A 12,877-nucleotide genomic window follows, 5' to 3' on the forward strand; every position below is an offset into this window, starting at 1 on the left:
CCAGACTGCGGTGGTCGTCATGTGCAGGTTTCGGGGCGGTGAGCGACTCCATCTACGTTGCGGCGACATTCCTCGTTGGAAGTCCCGAGGAGGTGAGCGGCTATTCCACGTTGCGGTGATCTTCCTCTTTGGAAGTTCCGCGGAGGTGAGCGGTTCCATCCTTGTAGTTGTAGTGAGTCAGCTCGTCCTGGTATAAATCCACTGCGTCCTAGCTCATAAGGACTCATATTGGACTGATATCCTCGCCCGTAATCTTGCTCAGGTCCTTGGCGTCCACGTCGCTCAACATTAAGTCCACAATGATCATCCCCCGGCACAGGTGGACCCACTTGTGGTCCACCTTTGGTGTACCATAGCTCAGATCCAGGTCCTTGCGAGCTCTGCATCAGTCCTTGACCCAGATAGTATAGTGCAGTTCCCAAAGCAGGAGGTGGACCAAGCGATTGGCCACTCTCCCACTGGCTTTTCATCGCCGCTGGTACAGCAAGTTGCACCTCTTGGTGTCCTGTATGCACTTGTCCATCCTTTTGTTCTTGTTCTCTACCTTGCATATGGCTAGCAGGAGCTCTCAGCTGCAGTTGTTGCGGTGTCGTTGGCACGTTCGGGTGTACTGCAGGTGTACACTTGGACTCGAGTCCGACTGCCGACGTCTTCACCTCTTCAGCCAGATTCTCATCTTCAGCCTCACTGCTTGCAGGTGTTGTCACCGAATACACGGGAGACATGTGTGCAGCCGTCGCCACACCATCGTTGTTCCCATCGTTATTCGCCAGTCGTGTCGTCGCACACAACGAGAGACCCGAGAATAGGGCTCGTTGCTCACTGTCAGACTGGGCAACTTCAACTCGTCTCACCGAGTTGATGAGGGAAGCTGGCGACTTCTTGTGCTTCAACTTGCTCTTAAGTCTCTTGGCCAGGTCTGGTCTCAGTTGCATGCCAGTCTGCGCAGTGCATTCTGCATACCAGTGACCATCTCCATTGCAGTTAGCGCAGGCTGTGTGCTGCTTCTTCTCAGCTGTAACCTTTGCCTTCTTGCGCTGGTTCTTCCCACGTTTCTTTCCCGACTCACGTCCACTTCCACTGTTGTGTCCATGTCCGTAGCCTTGACCTTGTCCTCGTCCTTGTCCTTGGCCAGTACCAACCTGCGCGACTTGCATTGTCCGCGTTGTAGGCCGGCTCGTCTGCTGTTGCAGCTGATCACGCTGATGTTCAGCAGAACGCAGGCGCTGCAATGCCTCGGACAGCTTTAGGTCACGTCGGTCGTGTTGGTTGATCCAGTCTGCGTGTTCACGCGCGAGATCTCGAAATACCAACACGCAGTTTGATAGAAGTAGGCTTGCATGTTGCCATTCTTCAAATTCACCATTTCCTTGACGCAGGAGTGTCACCTTTCGTCCGATGTCCTCCACGTACGCAGTAACGGACTCGTTCGGTTGTAATCGGCGAGTCACCAAGTCCTGTAGCAAGTAGTCAGAATTGATGCCGTCTCCAGCCTCAAAGTGTTTGGTAATCGCTGAATACAGCATTGCTGCCGCATCCATGTTGTCTCTTATCTCATCGATCTTGAACGTAATGCGTAAGTCCACAGATAGAGATAGGGCCAACGCGGAGAACGCCTTGTTCTTTCGCGTCGCATACCACTCATGATACTTAGGGCGACGTATACCTTCCTCTTCGTCATATCGCTCTCCTCCATACGTAATGTCGCCTAGCGAGCGCGTCTCGAAGTGCAACGGCACCTCGCTTCGCCACGCTTTGTAGTCTTCTTTCTTGTGAAGCTTAGGCAACACAATGCTTGCGGAGTTGCGCAACGCCTTGGTGTGGTCGGACAGCTCCTTGTCGTCGTACCGACCACCGGGGTTCATGTTGTCCAGGCTGCTCTCTCCTCGGCTCGTGTAGCTTCGTCCACTGCCAACCGATCCTTGGCTCGACGGTGGTGGAGGCGGAGGGGGCGGATTTTCAACTGGCCCCGTTTCTTCGATTGTGTTCGAATTCTGCATACCTTCGAGTAACACTCGAAGCAACGGTCGCCCACCAGTAATTCCGACCAATGAGCGAATTAGTCGCTCAGCATCAGATTGCGATAATGTCGCATCATCCGGGCCATTCAGTCTTTCGACCAATCCCGGGGAATCTTCTCCTTGATTCGTCAAAACTTCTTCTTGTGTGTTTTCAACACCAGAGTCCACGTCAGTCGATCGCTGCGCCCTGATTGGGCTCATAACCTGAGATGACGCATGGCGCGTCACCGGGCTCTCCGACCTTCTATCACTACGTAACGTAGGTGCCATAAGCACAGACTTGTAGGGCAGTAGGTGTAGAGCAAGTAGGAATAGAATGTAAGACACGTGAGTGCCGGGCAAAGTACCACGACAGGACCACGGAGTTCTGGTGCTTGCTGTCTCTCACTCGTTGTGCACGCAGCACAGCAAAAGCAGTTGTGAGAGTGAGAGCTGCCAGCACCTGAACCTCCATGTTCCGCAAAGTTAGATTAGCACATACTCAGTCTAAGATAGTCTATAGAAAGCTAAGTAGTTCACCATCACCTGCAACGCAGTTGCAGTTGCTCACCGCCACCAATGTCGTCCTTCATACAGTCCTTGGTATCTTCCGCACGCCGCTCGCACGTGAGCGCGTTGCAGACCGGTACGCCGGGATGCAGTACATGCATAGACACGCGTAGGATTGTAGGTTGGATCGGTAGTACTGGTATTGCCAGTGTCTTGGGCTGTGGCAATGACGTCTGGCACTGGACACTGGCAGACCATAGCAAGTAGCATCTCACAGTAGCAGGATAGCATCTCACAATGAGATGACGCATGGCGCGTCACCGGGCTCTCCGACCTTCTATCACTACGTAACGTAGGTGCCATAAGCACAGACTTGTAGGGCAGTAGGTGTAGAGCAAGTAGGAATAGAATGTAAGACACGTGAGTGCCGGGCAAAGTACCACGACAGGACCACGGAGTTCTGGTGCTTGCTGTCTCTCACTCGTTGTGCACGCAGCACAGCAAAAGCAGTTGTGAGAGTGAGAGCTGCCAGCACCTGAACCTCCATGTTCCGCAAAGTTAGATTAGCACATACTCAGTCTAAGATAGTCTATAGAAAGCTAAGTAGTTCACCATCACCTGCAACGCAGTTGCAGTTGCTCACCGCCACCAATGTCGTCCTTCATACAGTCCTTGGTATCTTCCACACGCCGCTCGCACGTGAGCGCGTTGCAGACCGGTACGCCGGGATGCAGTACATGCATAGACACGCGTAGGATTGTAGGTTGGATCGGTAGTACTGGTATTGCCAGTGTCTTGGGCTGTGGCAATGACGTCTGGCACTGGACACTGGCAGACCGTAGCACGTAGCATCTCACAGTAGCAGGATAGCATCTCACAATAATCATAATGGTCGTCACATCATAAGTACATTTGTCCGGATCCAGGCAACCTTGGTTCACCTTACTACACGTGTACGCTCTTCATGGATCTGAGCTATCTAATCTTCCCAAATTGTCATACGACCGCCTGCGATCTCCATCACTCCACGAAAGTTCGAGATCCGTTGCATCCAACATCCCCATATCCTGGATCCAAGTCACTCCGTGTGGGATCCTCACCCCCTTGGATCCGGACTCGGAAGTGTGGGATGTGAGACTTATGGCGGTGGATCTTGCCTTCTCGTTTGTCGTTGATACCAGTTCCACCTTCGAATGGCGTCTACCATCCTTCCTTCATTGGATTCCCACTTGATCCACCTGCACAAGGTATATTCCATATCCCCTAGGTGTAATCAGGTGAGGATGGATCCGAGTCTCCAGTTGGTGGATCCCGCCTCCCCATACGTTATCCATGCCAGATCCATCGTCAACCCATACAGGATGCCACTTTACCTTGGACAATCCACTTCGAGCAGCGTGGATCCATGCCGGGCAATCCAGATCCTTCCAAACCGCCACTAATCTGTGACCCCTTGTCAGATCCAGTCTCTCTTTCTAAGAAAGCACTTCACCACAACAGCGACGGCCTGGCAGTTATCTTAGCGCTTTAGAAGAATATAGGAAGGGCTATTGTACTGCAATGATTGCACTAGTCGGATTTAAATAAAAATATGCGTGTGATATGCACACATCCTGAATTTGGTAAGGGAATATACATATTTCCCCCGCCCCTCCGTCGGATAGCGACAATGCTGATGCCGGGGTCTCCGCGCCCGGGTACGCCCGCTCCTCAAGATGAGGTCGACGGCGTGTATCGCTCCCTGTTCCAGCAGCCAGTGGTGGAAATTCCTCCGACCGCTCCGTCTTACGCCTGGTTCGAGTTTCTGCTGCAGCCGGAGGCACTCCAGAAACACGTACGTGAATCGCTGTCCTCCAATAAAAAAGCCACCAACTCACTGCTCGACTTGCAAATATACTGCCATCACTTTTGCTCCACAGCTGACCACCCTCCGCCAGCAAAAGAAGGCTGACGTACACAGCGCCACGTCCGCCATCGAGTTGGTGCGCGAGTTCCTGGACCAGGCGCAACTGGTTGCTGATGAGGGCAACGTACGCAATAAACGCTACAGTGCGCTACTGCTGGTAGCGGCCCAAGTGGCGCTGCAGATGCAACTGCCACTATCCGTCATCGAGGAGGCGCTACCCCTGCACTTCCAGCGACTGCTGCTCGACGGTATCGTAGACTTCGCCGAGCAGCCGTCCAGCCGCCGCAGCGAGTTTACAAATGCCATTACCCTTCAGCCCTACGAGGCGCATGTGCTGCACAACCGCTGGACACTGCGCACACTCGTGAACCAGTCCCAGAACGGATACTTGACCTGCAGTACGCGCGGCGAGGGCGAGGAGATCTCGTCCACGTACCAGATGGCGCTGGGCGATCTCATGGCCAATCACCTTCAGATCGCGCAGAACATTCAGACGATTCTCATGAAGGACGAGAAGCAAAAGCTCTCAGTGCTGGCACAGCTGGAAACATACTACGACCTGGGCATGTATTTTTTCAGCTTCAACGGGTTTGAAAAGGCCTACAGCTGTTTCAGTCGAGCCTCGGAGCTTGTGGACGACGCAGAAAATGGTGATGTGGAGGATGGAGGTACCACCAATTCGTCTGCAGACGTTCGAGCGAATCTGGAAGGATACCTCGCTGCATGTGAAGCAGTGCTGGAAATGCAGTCGGTGAGCGAGAGTCCCTCAGTCCTCAAGACACCAAAGTTACAGATCGCAATGGCCTGGGAAGGTCGAGAATGGGACAAAGTAGTTGAACTCCTTGAGAATGATATCGTAGCCTCGGACCTGGATCGACTGCCACTAAGTTATCGTGCGGCGCTGGAGCAGCAGGCTCTGCGACTGTTGCGATCCAGTAGCAACAACTCAGTAGAGTACGATCCGCAGATTTCCACTCATACCATTCGCTTTTTCTACAAACGGATTGTGATGGAGAATGCTGTGATGAAGCTTGTGTTTGACGCCAGTCAGGGAGAAGCCAGCTCACTAGAGACTTGCGTCTGTGTCTGCATCCGACTGCTTCAGGACGAGATCTTTCACACCACAGTGATAGGTACCAGTCCTGATAGCGAGACCAAGAAGCATTTTGCAGTGCTAGCTCGCTTTGTGCTGGCGCTTAGTGGCTCTGTATGCTCAAACGGGCCTAATAGCAGCGCGAAATTACGAGTCAAGCGGTTCGTTGTCCAAGTTCTCCGTCATTTTCCCTGCATTGCGGACTTGGCGGGCATGTCAGCGCTGCTTCGACGATGTGGTGATGTCCATGCTACGAAAGACATCGTATCTGTGCCGTTTGCAGAAACTTTGGATAGTTTGGTGAGTGGGGAGGGCCGTCTTCGCCATGCGGTGACCAAGCAAAGGGGACACTTTCGCGTGATGACAGACGTGGGGAGCATATTTGCGCTCTCAAGTGCGAAGGAGAAGGAATTTTTCTTTGCTTCTCTTCAGCAGGAGCTTGACAACGTGCCCAATAGTGGGGAATCAGACGACAAAAAGAGTGCGATTTCACAGAATCTAATCGCATTTTTCGCGGCTAACAACTGCTGGGAAATACTATCTCAGTGCAAGGCGGTGCCGCCAGCTTCATCACAGTTGCATAGCGAACTGGAGTTTGTAGAAGCGTGTGGAGCGCTGTCTCAGTACTTGTCGTCACTAGCAGCGTCTCCTCTCTCAATCGGTGCACCGAATGCCAAAGCTGGTGGCGATGCATCGGTTGTATCAATTGTTGAGAACGCCGAGCTCTCCGTTTTGGCGAGCAACAAGTTCATGGCCGATATTTTGCTAAAGTGGTGTAAGTTGGTGAACGCAGTCCGTGGAAGCGTAGTGGATGGTGCCAGCAACGATAAGCATTCTGGGGGGAGGCCCAAGCACGTGCTTTTGGCTCTTCCTTTATGGATCGTGGAGACGCTGGTGTGCGCTTCCGCAGGTCTGTTACACCGCGCATACATGCGCAATGCCTGTGGCTACCGTGTATCATTTGATCTTACTCCGTACGGCGACCTGGCGTTTCTGGAGGCATTTGCATCTGATACGTCGCCGGTACCATCAGTATCTGGCCCTGCTAGCAATGGCACTGCCGAAAACTCGGATACGCAGTTTGCAACAGTGCCGTTTGTACGAAACTTTCAGGAGGATTTGGTGGGATTACATTCTAGAGCTCTCGAGAGCTTAGTGTGCCGTTGCGGTCGTGAGCCAAGGTGGCATTGTGCAAAGGCTGACTTACTGCTCAATCCACTGTCAAAGCAACGATTGGCTTCGACCTCGGGTGAGCCTTAATGTGCAGACCCTATTTGGGTTTCTCTAATGTCGTAAATGCTGATACAGATCCGCTCGCTGCTCTCAAGGGTTACCTAGTAGCAGCCTCGTTGGCAACCAATTTCTTTTCCGACATGGTCTCCGTGGTCGACATCATCGATCAAAGCTCGCTTGTCCGATTGGTACGTGACCCTATCGAGTTTGCTACGTGTGATATGCTTACCCTTTTCTGTTTTGTCTACGATAGAGCCAATGTCTTGCTAAAGTTGGGGCGCGCGTTGCAGCCGCTGTGCTTTACCAGTGTTTTATGCCTGAAGAGTTTAAATACGGTCTCCGAATCTTACGCATGACACCCGAGTCTCACGACGAGGCATTCTTTCAGTACTTTTGGGAGGTAATGCTACGGTTTGGGAGGATTCTTATGATTTAATGATGACGTGGACTCACTTCGCACTTACAACGTATGTGCTGCAGCTACCTTTCCTTGAGCTGCTGGTGGACCTGCACTCAAGCCCAAAATACCTCAATGATAGGTCGGTGTGAATTGTCAAGGCTTTAAGTTGCTGAGTCTGACATGATGTGCGTCGCTTGCTCTATTCAGACACGTGACACTGCTTACGAACCTGATCCAGTCACCCGAATTGAACAGCTCAAATCCCTCTCCGGTCATCAAGGACGCGGAGCAACGCTTTCTTCGCTGCTACTTCCGGGACTTGTGCCGAATCTACCTCACCGAATAAATAAAAATGCCACGTGTTCCAATTGACTGCACTCAAGTTCTGGATGTTCCGTTGTGCACGGTTTAGAGCAGAGCTCGCAGGTGATATTTTTTTACCAGGGAAAGGAGAGTTTCACCATTTTTCAAGGATCAAGCATAGCGACTATTTATCGCCTCTACTGATGACTATGAATAGAGCCAAATGCTGACCCAAATTGGCTTCCACATAACAATCTGCACAAGTTCAAAGCACCAGCAACGAGGAGCAACCAGGAGAGATGGCGTCCACCACGACGCCCAGGAACACACTACTCGGGGCGACCAACTATGAACCACGGCTGCGGTCGCATCTCAAGCCGCAGCGCTTCAAGCTCGTCGAGCAGTCCTTGCGCCTGGACAGCAGTCTGAACCAGAGAAATCCGCTCTCGACTCGACTAGACCTACGAGACTCCGAACGCTTTGATACGACGGCGAATGACATTGGCAAGCTGGCATGTGAGGACCTAGAGGAGAGCATTTTCGCACCCCAAAACGTGCGAAAGGTGCTGCGGTTCCAGAGTTTTTACGTTGAGAGCGTGGACGAGAGCAACCTCGAAGTTGTTCGGTTACGCAGAAATACCATCCTGCTGTACCTGCACGACGAAACGTTTGAGATAATTGAGCCTCGAGAACGCAACAGCGGTATCCCTCAGGGCACTTTCCTCAAACGATGTAAGCTTCGACGTCCAGACGGTGAGCTGTACTCTTCTAGCGACTTACGTCTAGGCTTCGACTTGCATGTGTTCGGGCGAAGCTTCAAGTTGTATGGGTGCGATGACTTCACGAGGGAATACTATGCAACACACGGCGAGGAGGTGGGCACACCACTCCCGTTGCCCAAGGATGAGTACACTCTCACTCGTGACCAAATTACGCGCATGTGTGGAGGTGACCCCGACCACTTTTACGGTAAACAACGGTACCCTCTCAAGACGTACATGGAGGCGTCTTTGGGCAATTCTATTCGCTCCCGTCTGCAGTCGGAGAAGAAGCGCAAGTTTCTGGCCAACAACCGCAAGGTGCTGTGTTTCCACTGCGAGTACGATGTACGTGACCGACTCTACGGTGACCTCATGGCGTATATACTTGACTACTTCCTCGAAGATGACACGGTGGAGTTCAAGGAAGTTTCCCGTCCGAACAATGGCCGCGATCCGTTCCCGTTGCTGCTTCGTCGTGGTCGTCTTCTTAAGAATTGGCATCAGCATTTGACGGACGAGCAAGATCGCGGCGTCGAAGAGCCTACGAGTGCAGAGAGCTATTACGGCGAGACAGATCTGTACGTGGGTGCTGTGCTCAACGTTTTTGGCCGTGAGATGCGTCTCGTGGACGCAGACAAATACACGCGCGACTACTATCAAATGGCCTGGGGACGCGTTTTAGACCCTGCCATGCCGATGAAAGTTGAAAAGCTTGTGTTCCCCAAACCAGAACCAGCCCCGTATAATGGATACGGCACAGAGGAAGACTCGCTGGGTTCGTGTCATTCGCTGTGTCCCAAAGCCCCCCGTAAGGACTTTAAGAAGATGGCCGAGTTCGACCGCATGCTGTTGCGCTTCCGTGCGCGCCTCATCTCAAGTCGCAAGGAGCAGCAGCAACGCCGCTTCATTGTCACGTACTTCCTCACGGATGACACGGTCTCCATCTATGAGCCAGAGCTGCGCAATTCGGGCATTGTGAACGGCAAGTTCCTCGAACGCGGTGCTTACAAGAACTTGGAAGGTGTTCGCTATATCCTCGATCACTTGGTGATAGGTGCTGAGCTTGTGTTCAACTCGCACCGCTTCCAGCTGCTCGACGCCGATGAGTACACCAAGAAGTTCCTCGCCTCCTAATTTAGGAGTCCTAAATGCATGACAAGGTAGCTGAAGTGTTTGAATCAGATTCTCACACGTCGCATATTCACGTTTGGAGTTGCGGCGTGTCTTCCAAACAAGAACTCGTAAAACTTTATATGCTGGGGGGGGGCGTTGAACGGCACTAAACCAAGAATGTTGGGGCACCAGACAACTTAAAGGTATGAAACAAAGAATCTTTTATTACCCACTACGCACTGTGTAAAATGATACTGGGGATGATGTCGTGTCTCGGAAATCCTGAAATCACCAGCGGCAACATTATCATCAAAGTAGCGTCCTGCATATCAAGGGAGCAGCTAGTTAGGTCATGCTCGAGTCAGCCTCTGAAGCGCTTACAATTAAAAGTATTGGAGCTGCGTTCCTTTAAGCAACACTTCGGACTCGTGAAGAAATATGAAGACTGAATTGTTTTATGTGCTAGTCCTGCTCTCCCAGATCTCCCACCAACACTCACGGATCCAACCCTGTTCCCGTACAATGGCCCGGCCCAACTGATTCTCATCTTGTATGACAATGTCCCATTGTGCCTGGTCTCCAATATGAATTCCAACACGCCCCCTCGAAGTGCAACTTCGACTACTTAACGTCCTTCCCGCCGGCCAGCTCCAACATCGCCTTCATGCGTTTCTTGTCGAGCAGCTTGGTGAACGTGTCAGCCGGATTCTCCTCACCCTTCACATTGTGCAGTTCGATGACCCCCTTCTCCACCTGCTCCCGCACATAGTGCGACCAGAGCTCAATGTGTCGTGTGCGTCTGCTGTAGGTAGGATTTGGCGCCATAACATGAGCTGTCTGATTGTCAATTCCGATTCGCAGCTTAACCTCATGCTTTGGTAAAATTTCCTGTAGGATGTCCCCTTCCGCTACAGCTTCCATCGTTGCTTCACACGCTACCACATACTCCGCTTCCGCCGTCAATAGCGCAATCATCGGATGCCGTCTCGACATTTATGCAATAGCTCCCACAGACAGCGTGAACAAGAAGCCCGTTGTGGTCTTCCGCTAATCTGGGTCGTTAGCCCAGTCGCTGTCGCAATGTCCCTCAAGTATAACCTCTTTTGTTTTTCGTTGAGCTAATATGTACAGTTAAGAATTCCTGCCACGTACCGCAGTACTCTCTTCAAACTTCCAACATGTTTTGCCGAAGGCTTGGACATAAATCGGCTAAGCTGACCCACCACAAATGCCAAGTCAGGTCTCGTGCTCGTCGCAAGATACATCAGCATTCCAATATCCTCACGGTAGGGGAAGCTCGTGTCAACGGTCTGTTCCTCACTAATTTGTGCCAATCGTAGGTTCATCTCCACTGGATTCCCAACGGCATGGGCATTTTAATACACAAACTTGCTCATGATCTCACGCGCATACTTCCATTAGTGGATTGTGATTCTCTCAGGCGTCTGCTCCACCTTCACACTTAGGTACTCGTTCAGCAGATTGGTCTTAATGCCATATGCCTCGGTCAGCTCTTCGAACAAGTCCTTCTTGCTCTGCTCATCGTTGGTCGCCACTAGTATGTCGTCGACGTACACCAGCACGCACATTATCATGCCCCCGTCAAAACGGTAGTACAAACACGGCTCCGTCAGCGACTGCTTGTATCCGTGCTTAATGAACCAATTGTTCAGCTCCAAATTCCACTCGCGACCCGACTGGTGCAATCCATACAATGCTTTTAACATTGATCTTGCATGGATATCCATCGATGGATCTCAAATACTGTTGGACCCGCTGGCCAGGCATTCAGGTACGCGGTATTGATATCACCGTCATACACCAGTAACCCCAGCTGTGCTGCTAACGCTAACAACAGCCTGAACGACGACATCCTTGCCATAGGCGCGAATGTCTCTTTGAAGTCAATATAAGGTCTCTGATAGTTGCCTGGTGCCACAATGCGGGATTTGAACGAATCACATACCCGTGGTGATCTGACTTGATGTCATACACCCATATCGTGTTTACAGGTGCTGATCCGTCTGGCATTTCATTCGCAGGAGTCTCATCACTCACCCACTTTGCCTTTAGTGCTGCTAGTTCTTCCATCTCTGCTATCATGAAGAAGTCACACCACTTTGACCGCAACATCTCGCAACGATTGCGTGTCATTTCGATCTCGCTCGCACGAATGGGTCTTCCAATCCTGTCCAGTACTCGCGAGGAATTCATCGTCACATTCACCACGTAGTCATCGAGATATGCAGAATGTTGGCGCTCGTGAACCTCTCGAAATCCAGTCCGAGTCTTCTTCACGTCTTTCTTGTCTGCCTCCTGTTCAGCACGCACCTCCTCCGAAGGAGTCTCATCGCGGTGTGTACGCTTGCCAATTTGTCTCGGCACTACCGGCATAACAGAACTTGCATCCACTACCTCTCTGTCTGTCTCAGTTTCAGGTAGCGCATCCTCACCAGTACCCTTTTCTAGTTCTGCATCCTTGCTGCTCTGGTCCTCAGCAAAGATTCTTGCTAGTGCGGTCTCCTCATTACCATCTTGTTCGCCGTGTTCATCCAGGTTATGGTCAGCTGTGTCAGATACACATGTCCCGGCTACAGACACTACTTTGACATCCGCCATGTCGACACTCTCGAATGTCTCCTAGTTGCTCTTGCCCTTACCAGCATCAGTAGCAGCATTGTCAGCCAGCTTACTCGGGTGTTCGTCATCATCTTGCGCGCTTCCGACAACAGCATCGCTGTCCTCATTGACCTCAGCCTCGACGGCTTCACCATCGAGTTGAACTGTTTCTTCACCCACAGCATCACTGCCGGGCTCACTGGGTTGGACATCACCTTCTAGACCATCACTGCCACCGATCCCACCAACGACTTCACCATCGGCATGGTGTACTTGTACATTCAGCGATTGGCACACTTCGCGTCCATCCTCTGTCTGCACTTCAGTACGCTCGTCTCTCTCAAGCTCAGGAGACGACACGTCACTCAGCTCGCTCAAGTCAGTCTGGTCCTCGTCGTCGCCGCGGGTAAAGTCAAGAGAAGAGAGATCATCGTCTTCCACTCCAGTTGCATATCCATCTCGATGCACTACATCTTCCGCAACACGTAGGTCAGGCACTAACTTCGCCGTGTGTTGGTCAGAAAAGTACACCTTACGCCCGACGACATCTTCAGCGTACCCCAGTACAAAGCCGTTTTTTGCATGGTCACTCAGTTTTCTGCGTCCAGAAGTCGCCGGTACATGCACATAAATCATCGCTCCAAACTTACTGACGTGATGTACGTCTGGCTTGGTACCAAACAACATCTCATAAGGAATTCCGCCAGTTCCCTTGTTGTACACGCGATTTTTCACGTAAACCGCTTTTCTCATTGCTTCCGGCCACAGGCTCCTTGGTAACTTCGAGTGTGCCAACCTAGACCGTGTCTTCCAACGACTGGTGCATGCGCTCGCCAGGTTGAGCTGCGAGCTCTTCGGCTCGACTTTCACATGCTCAATCCCCTTCGAACGATATCACGCGTTAATCTCGCCATTGAAAATTCCATGACCCTTGTCACT

At 51.8% G+C, this 12,877-nt stretch overlaps 3 protein-coding genes across 3 annotated transcripts; all 3 read left to right on the top strand.

Annotated features, from left to right (window-relative positions):
- Positions 1-4,136: 4,136 nt before the first annotated feature.
- On the top strand, positions 4,137-5,643 carry PITG_04511 (uncharacterized protein; the record flags this gene model as incomplete). The annotated part of the gene is made up of 5 exons (XM_002905244.1): positions 4,137-4,344; positions 4,430-5,066; positions 5,115-5,437; positions 5,489-5,542; positions 5,617-5,643. 5 exons carry the CDS (start codon positions 4,186-4,188, stop codon positions 5,641-5,643), a joined length of 1,200 nt encoding a protein of 399 aa, XP_002905290.1.
- A 796-nt stretch (positions 5,644-6,439) lies between these two features.
- On the top strand, positions 6,440-7,515 carry PITG_04512 (uncharacterized protein; the record flags this gene model as incomplete). The annotated part of the gene is made up of 6 exons (XM_002905245.1): positions 6,440-6,532; positions 6,590-6,758; positions 6,818-6,930; positions 6,996-7,142; positions 7,223-7,281; positions 7,350-7,515. The coding sequence occupies 6 exons, from the start codon at positions 6,440-6,442 to the stop codon at positions 7,486-7,488; spliced, it is 720 nt and encodes a 239-aa protein (XP_002905291.1).
- A 229-nt stretch (positions 7,516-7,744) lies between these two features.
- Positions 7,745-9,400, top strand: PITG_04513 (RIB72 protein; the record flags this gene model as incomplete). Its single annotated transcript, XM_002905246.1, has 1 exon — positions 7,745-9,400. The coding sequence occupies one exon, from the start codon at positions 7,745-7,747 to the stop codon at positions 9,338-9,340; it is 1,596 nt and encodes a 531-aa protein (XP_002905292.1).
- Positions 9,401-12,877: the final 3,477 nt, after the last annotated feature.

Source organism: Phytophthora infestans, genomic scaffold (genome assembly GCF_000142945.1).
Source record: "Phytophthora infestans T30-4 supercont1.6 genomic scaffold, whole genome shotgun sequence".
Lineage (NCBI taxonomy): Eukaryota > Oomycota > Peronosporomycetes > Peronosporales > Peronosporaceae > Phytophthora > Phytophthora infestans.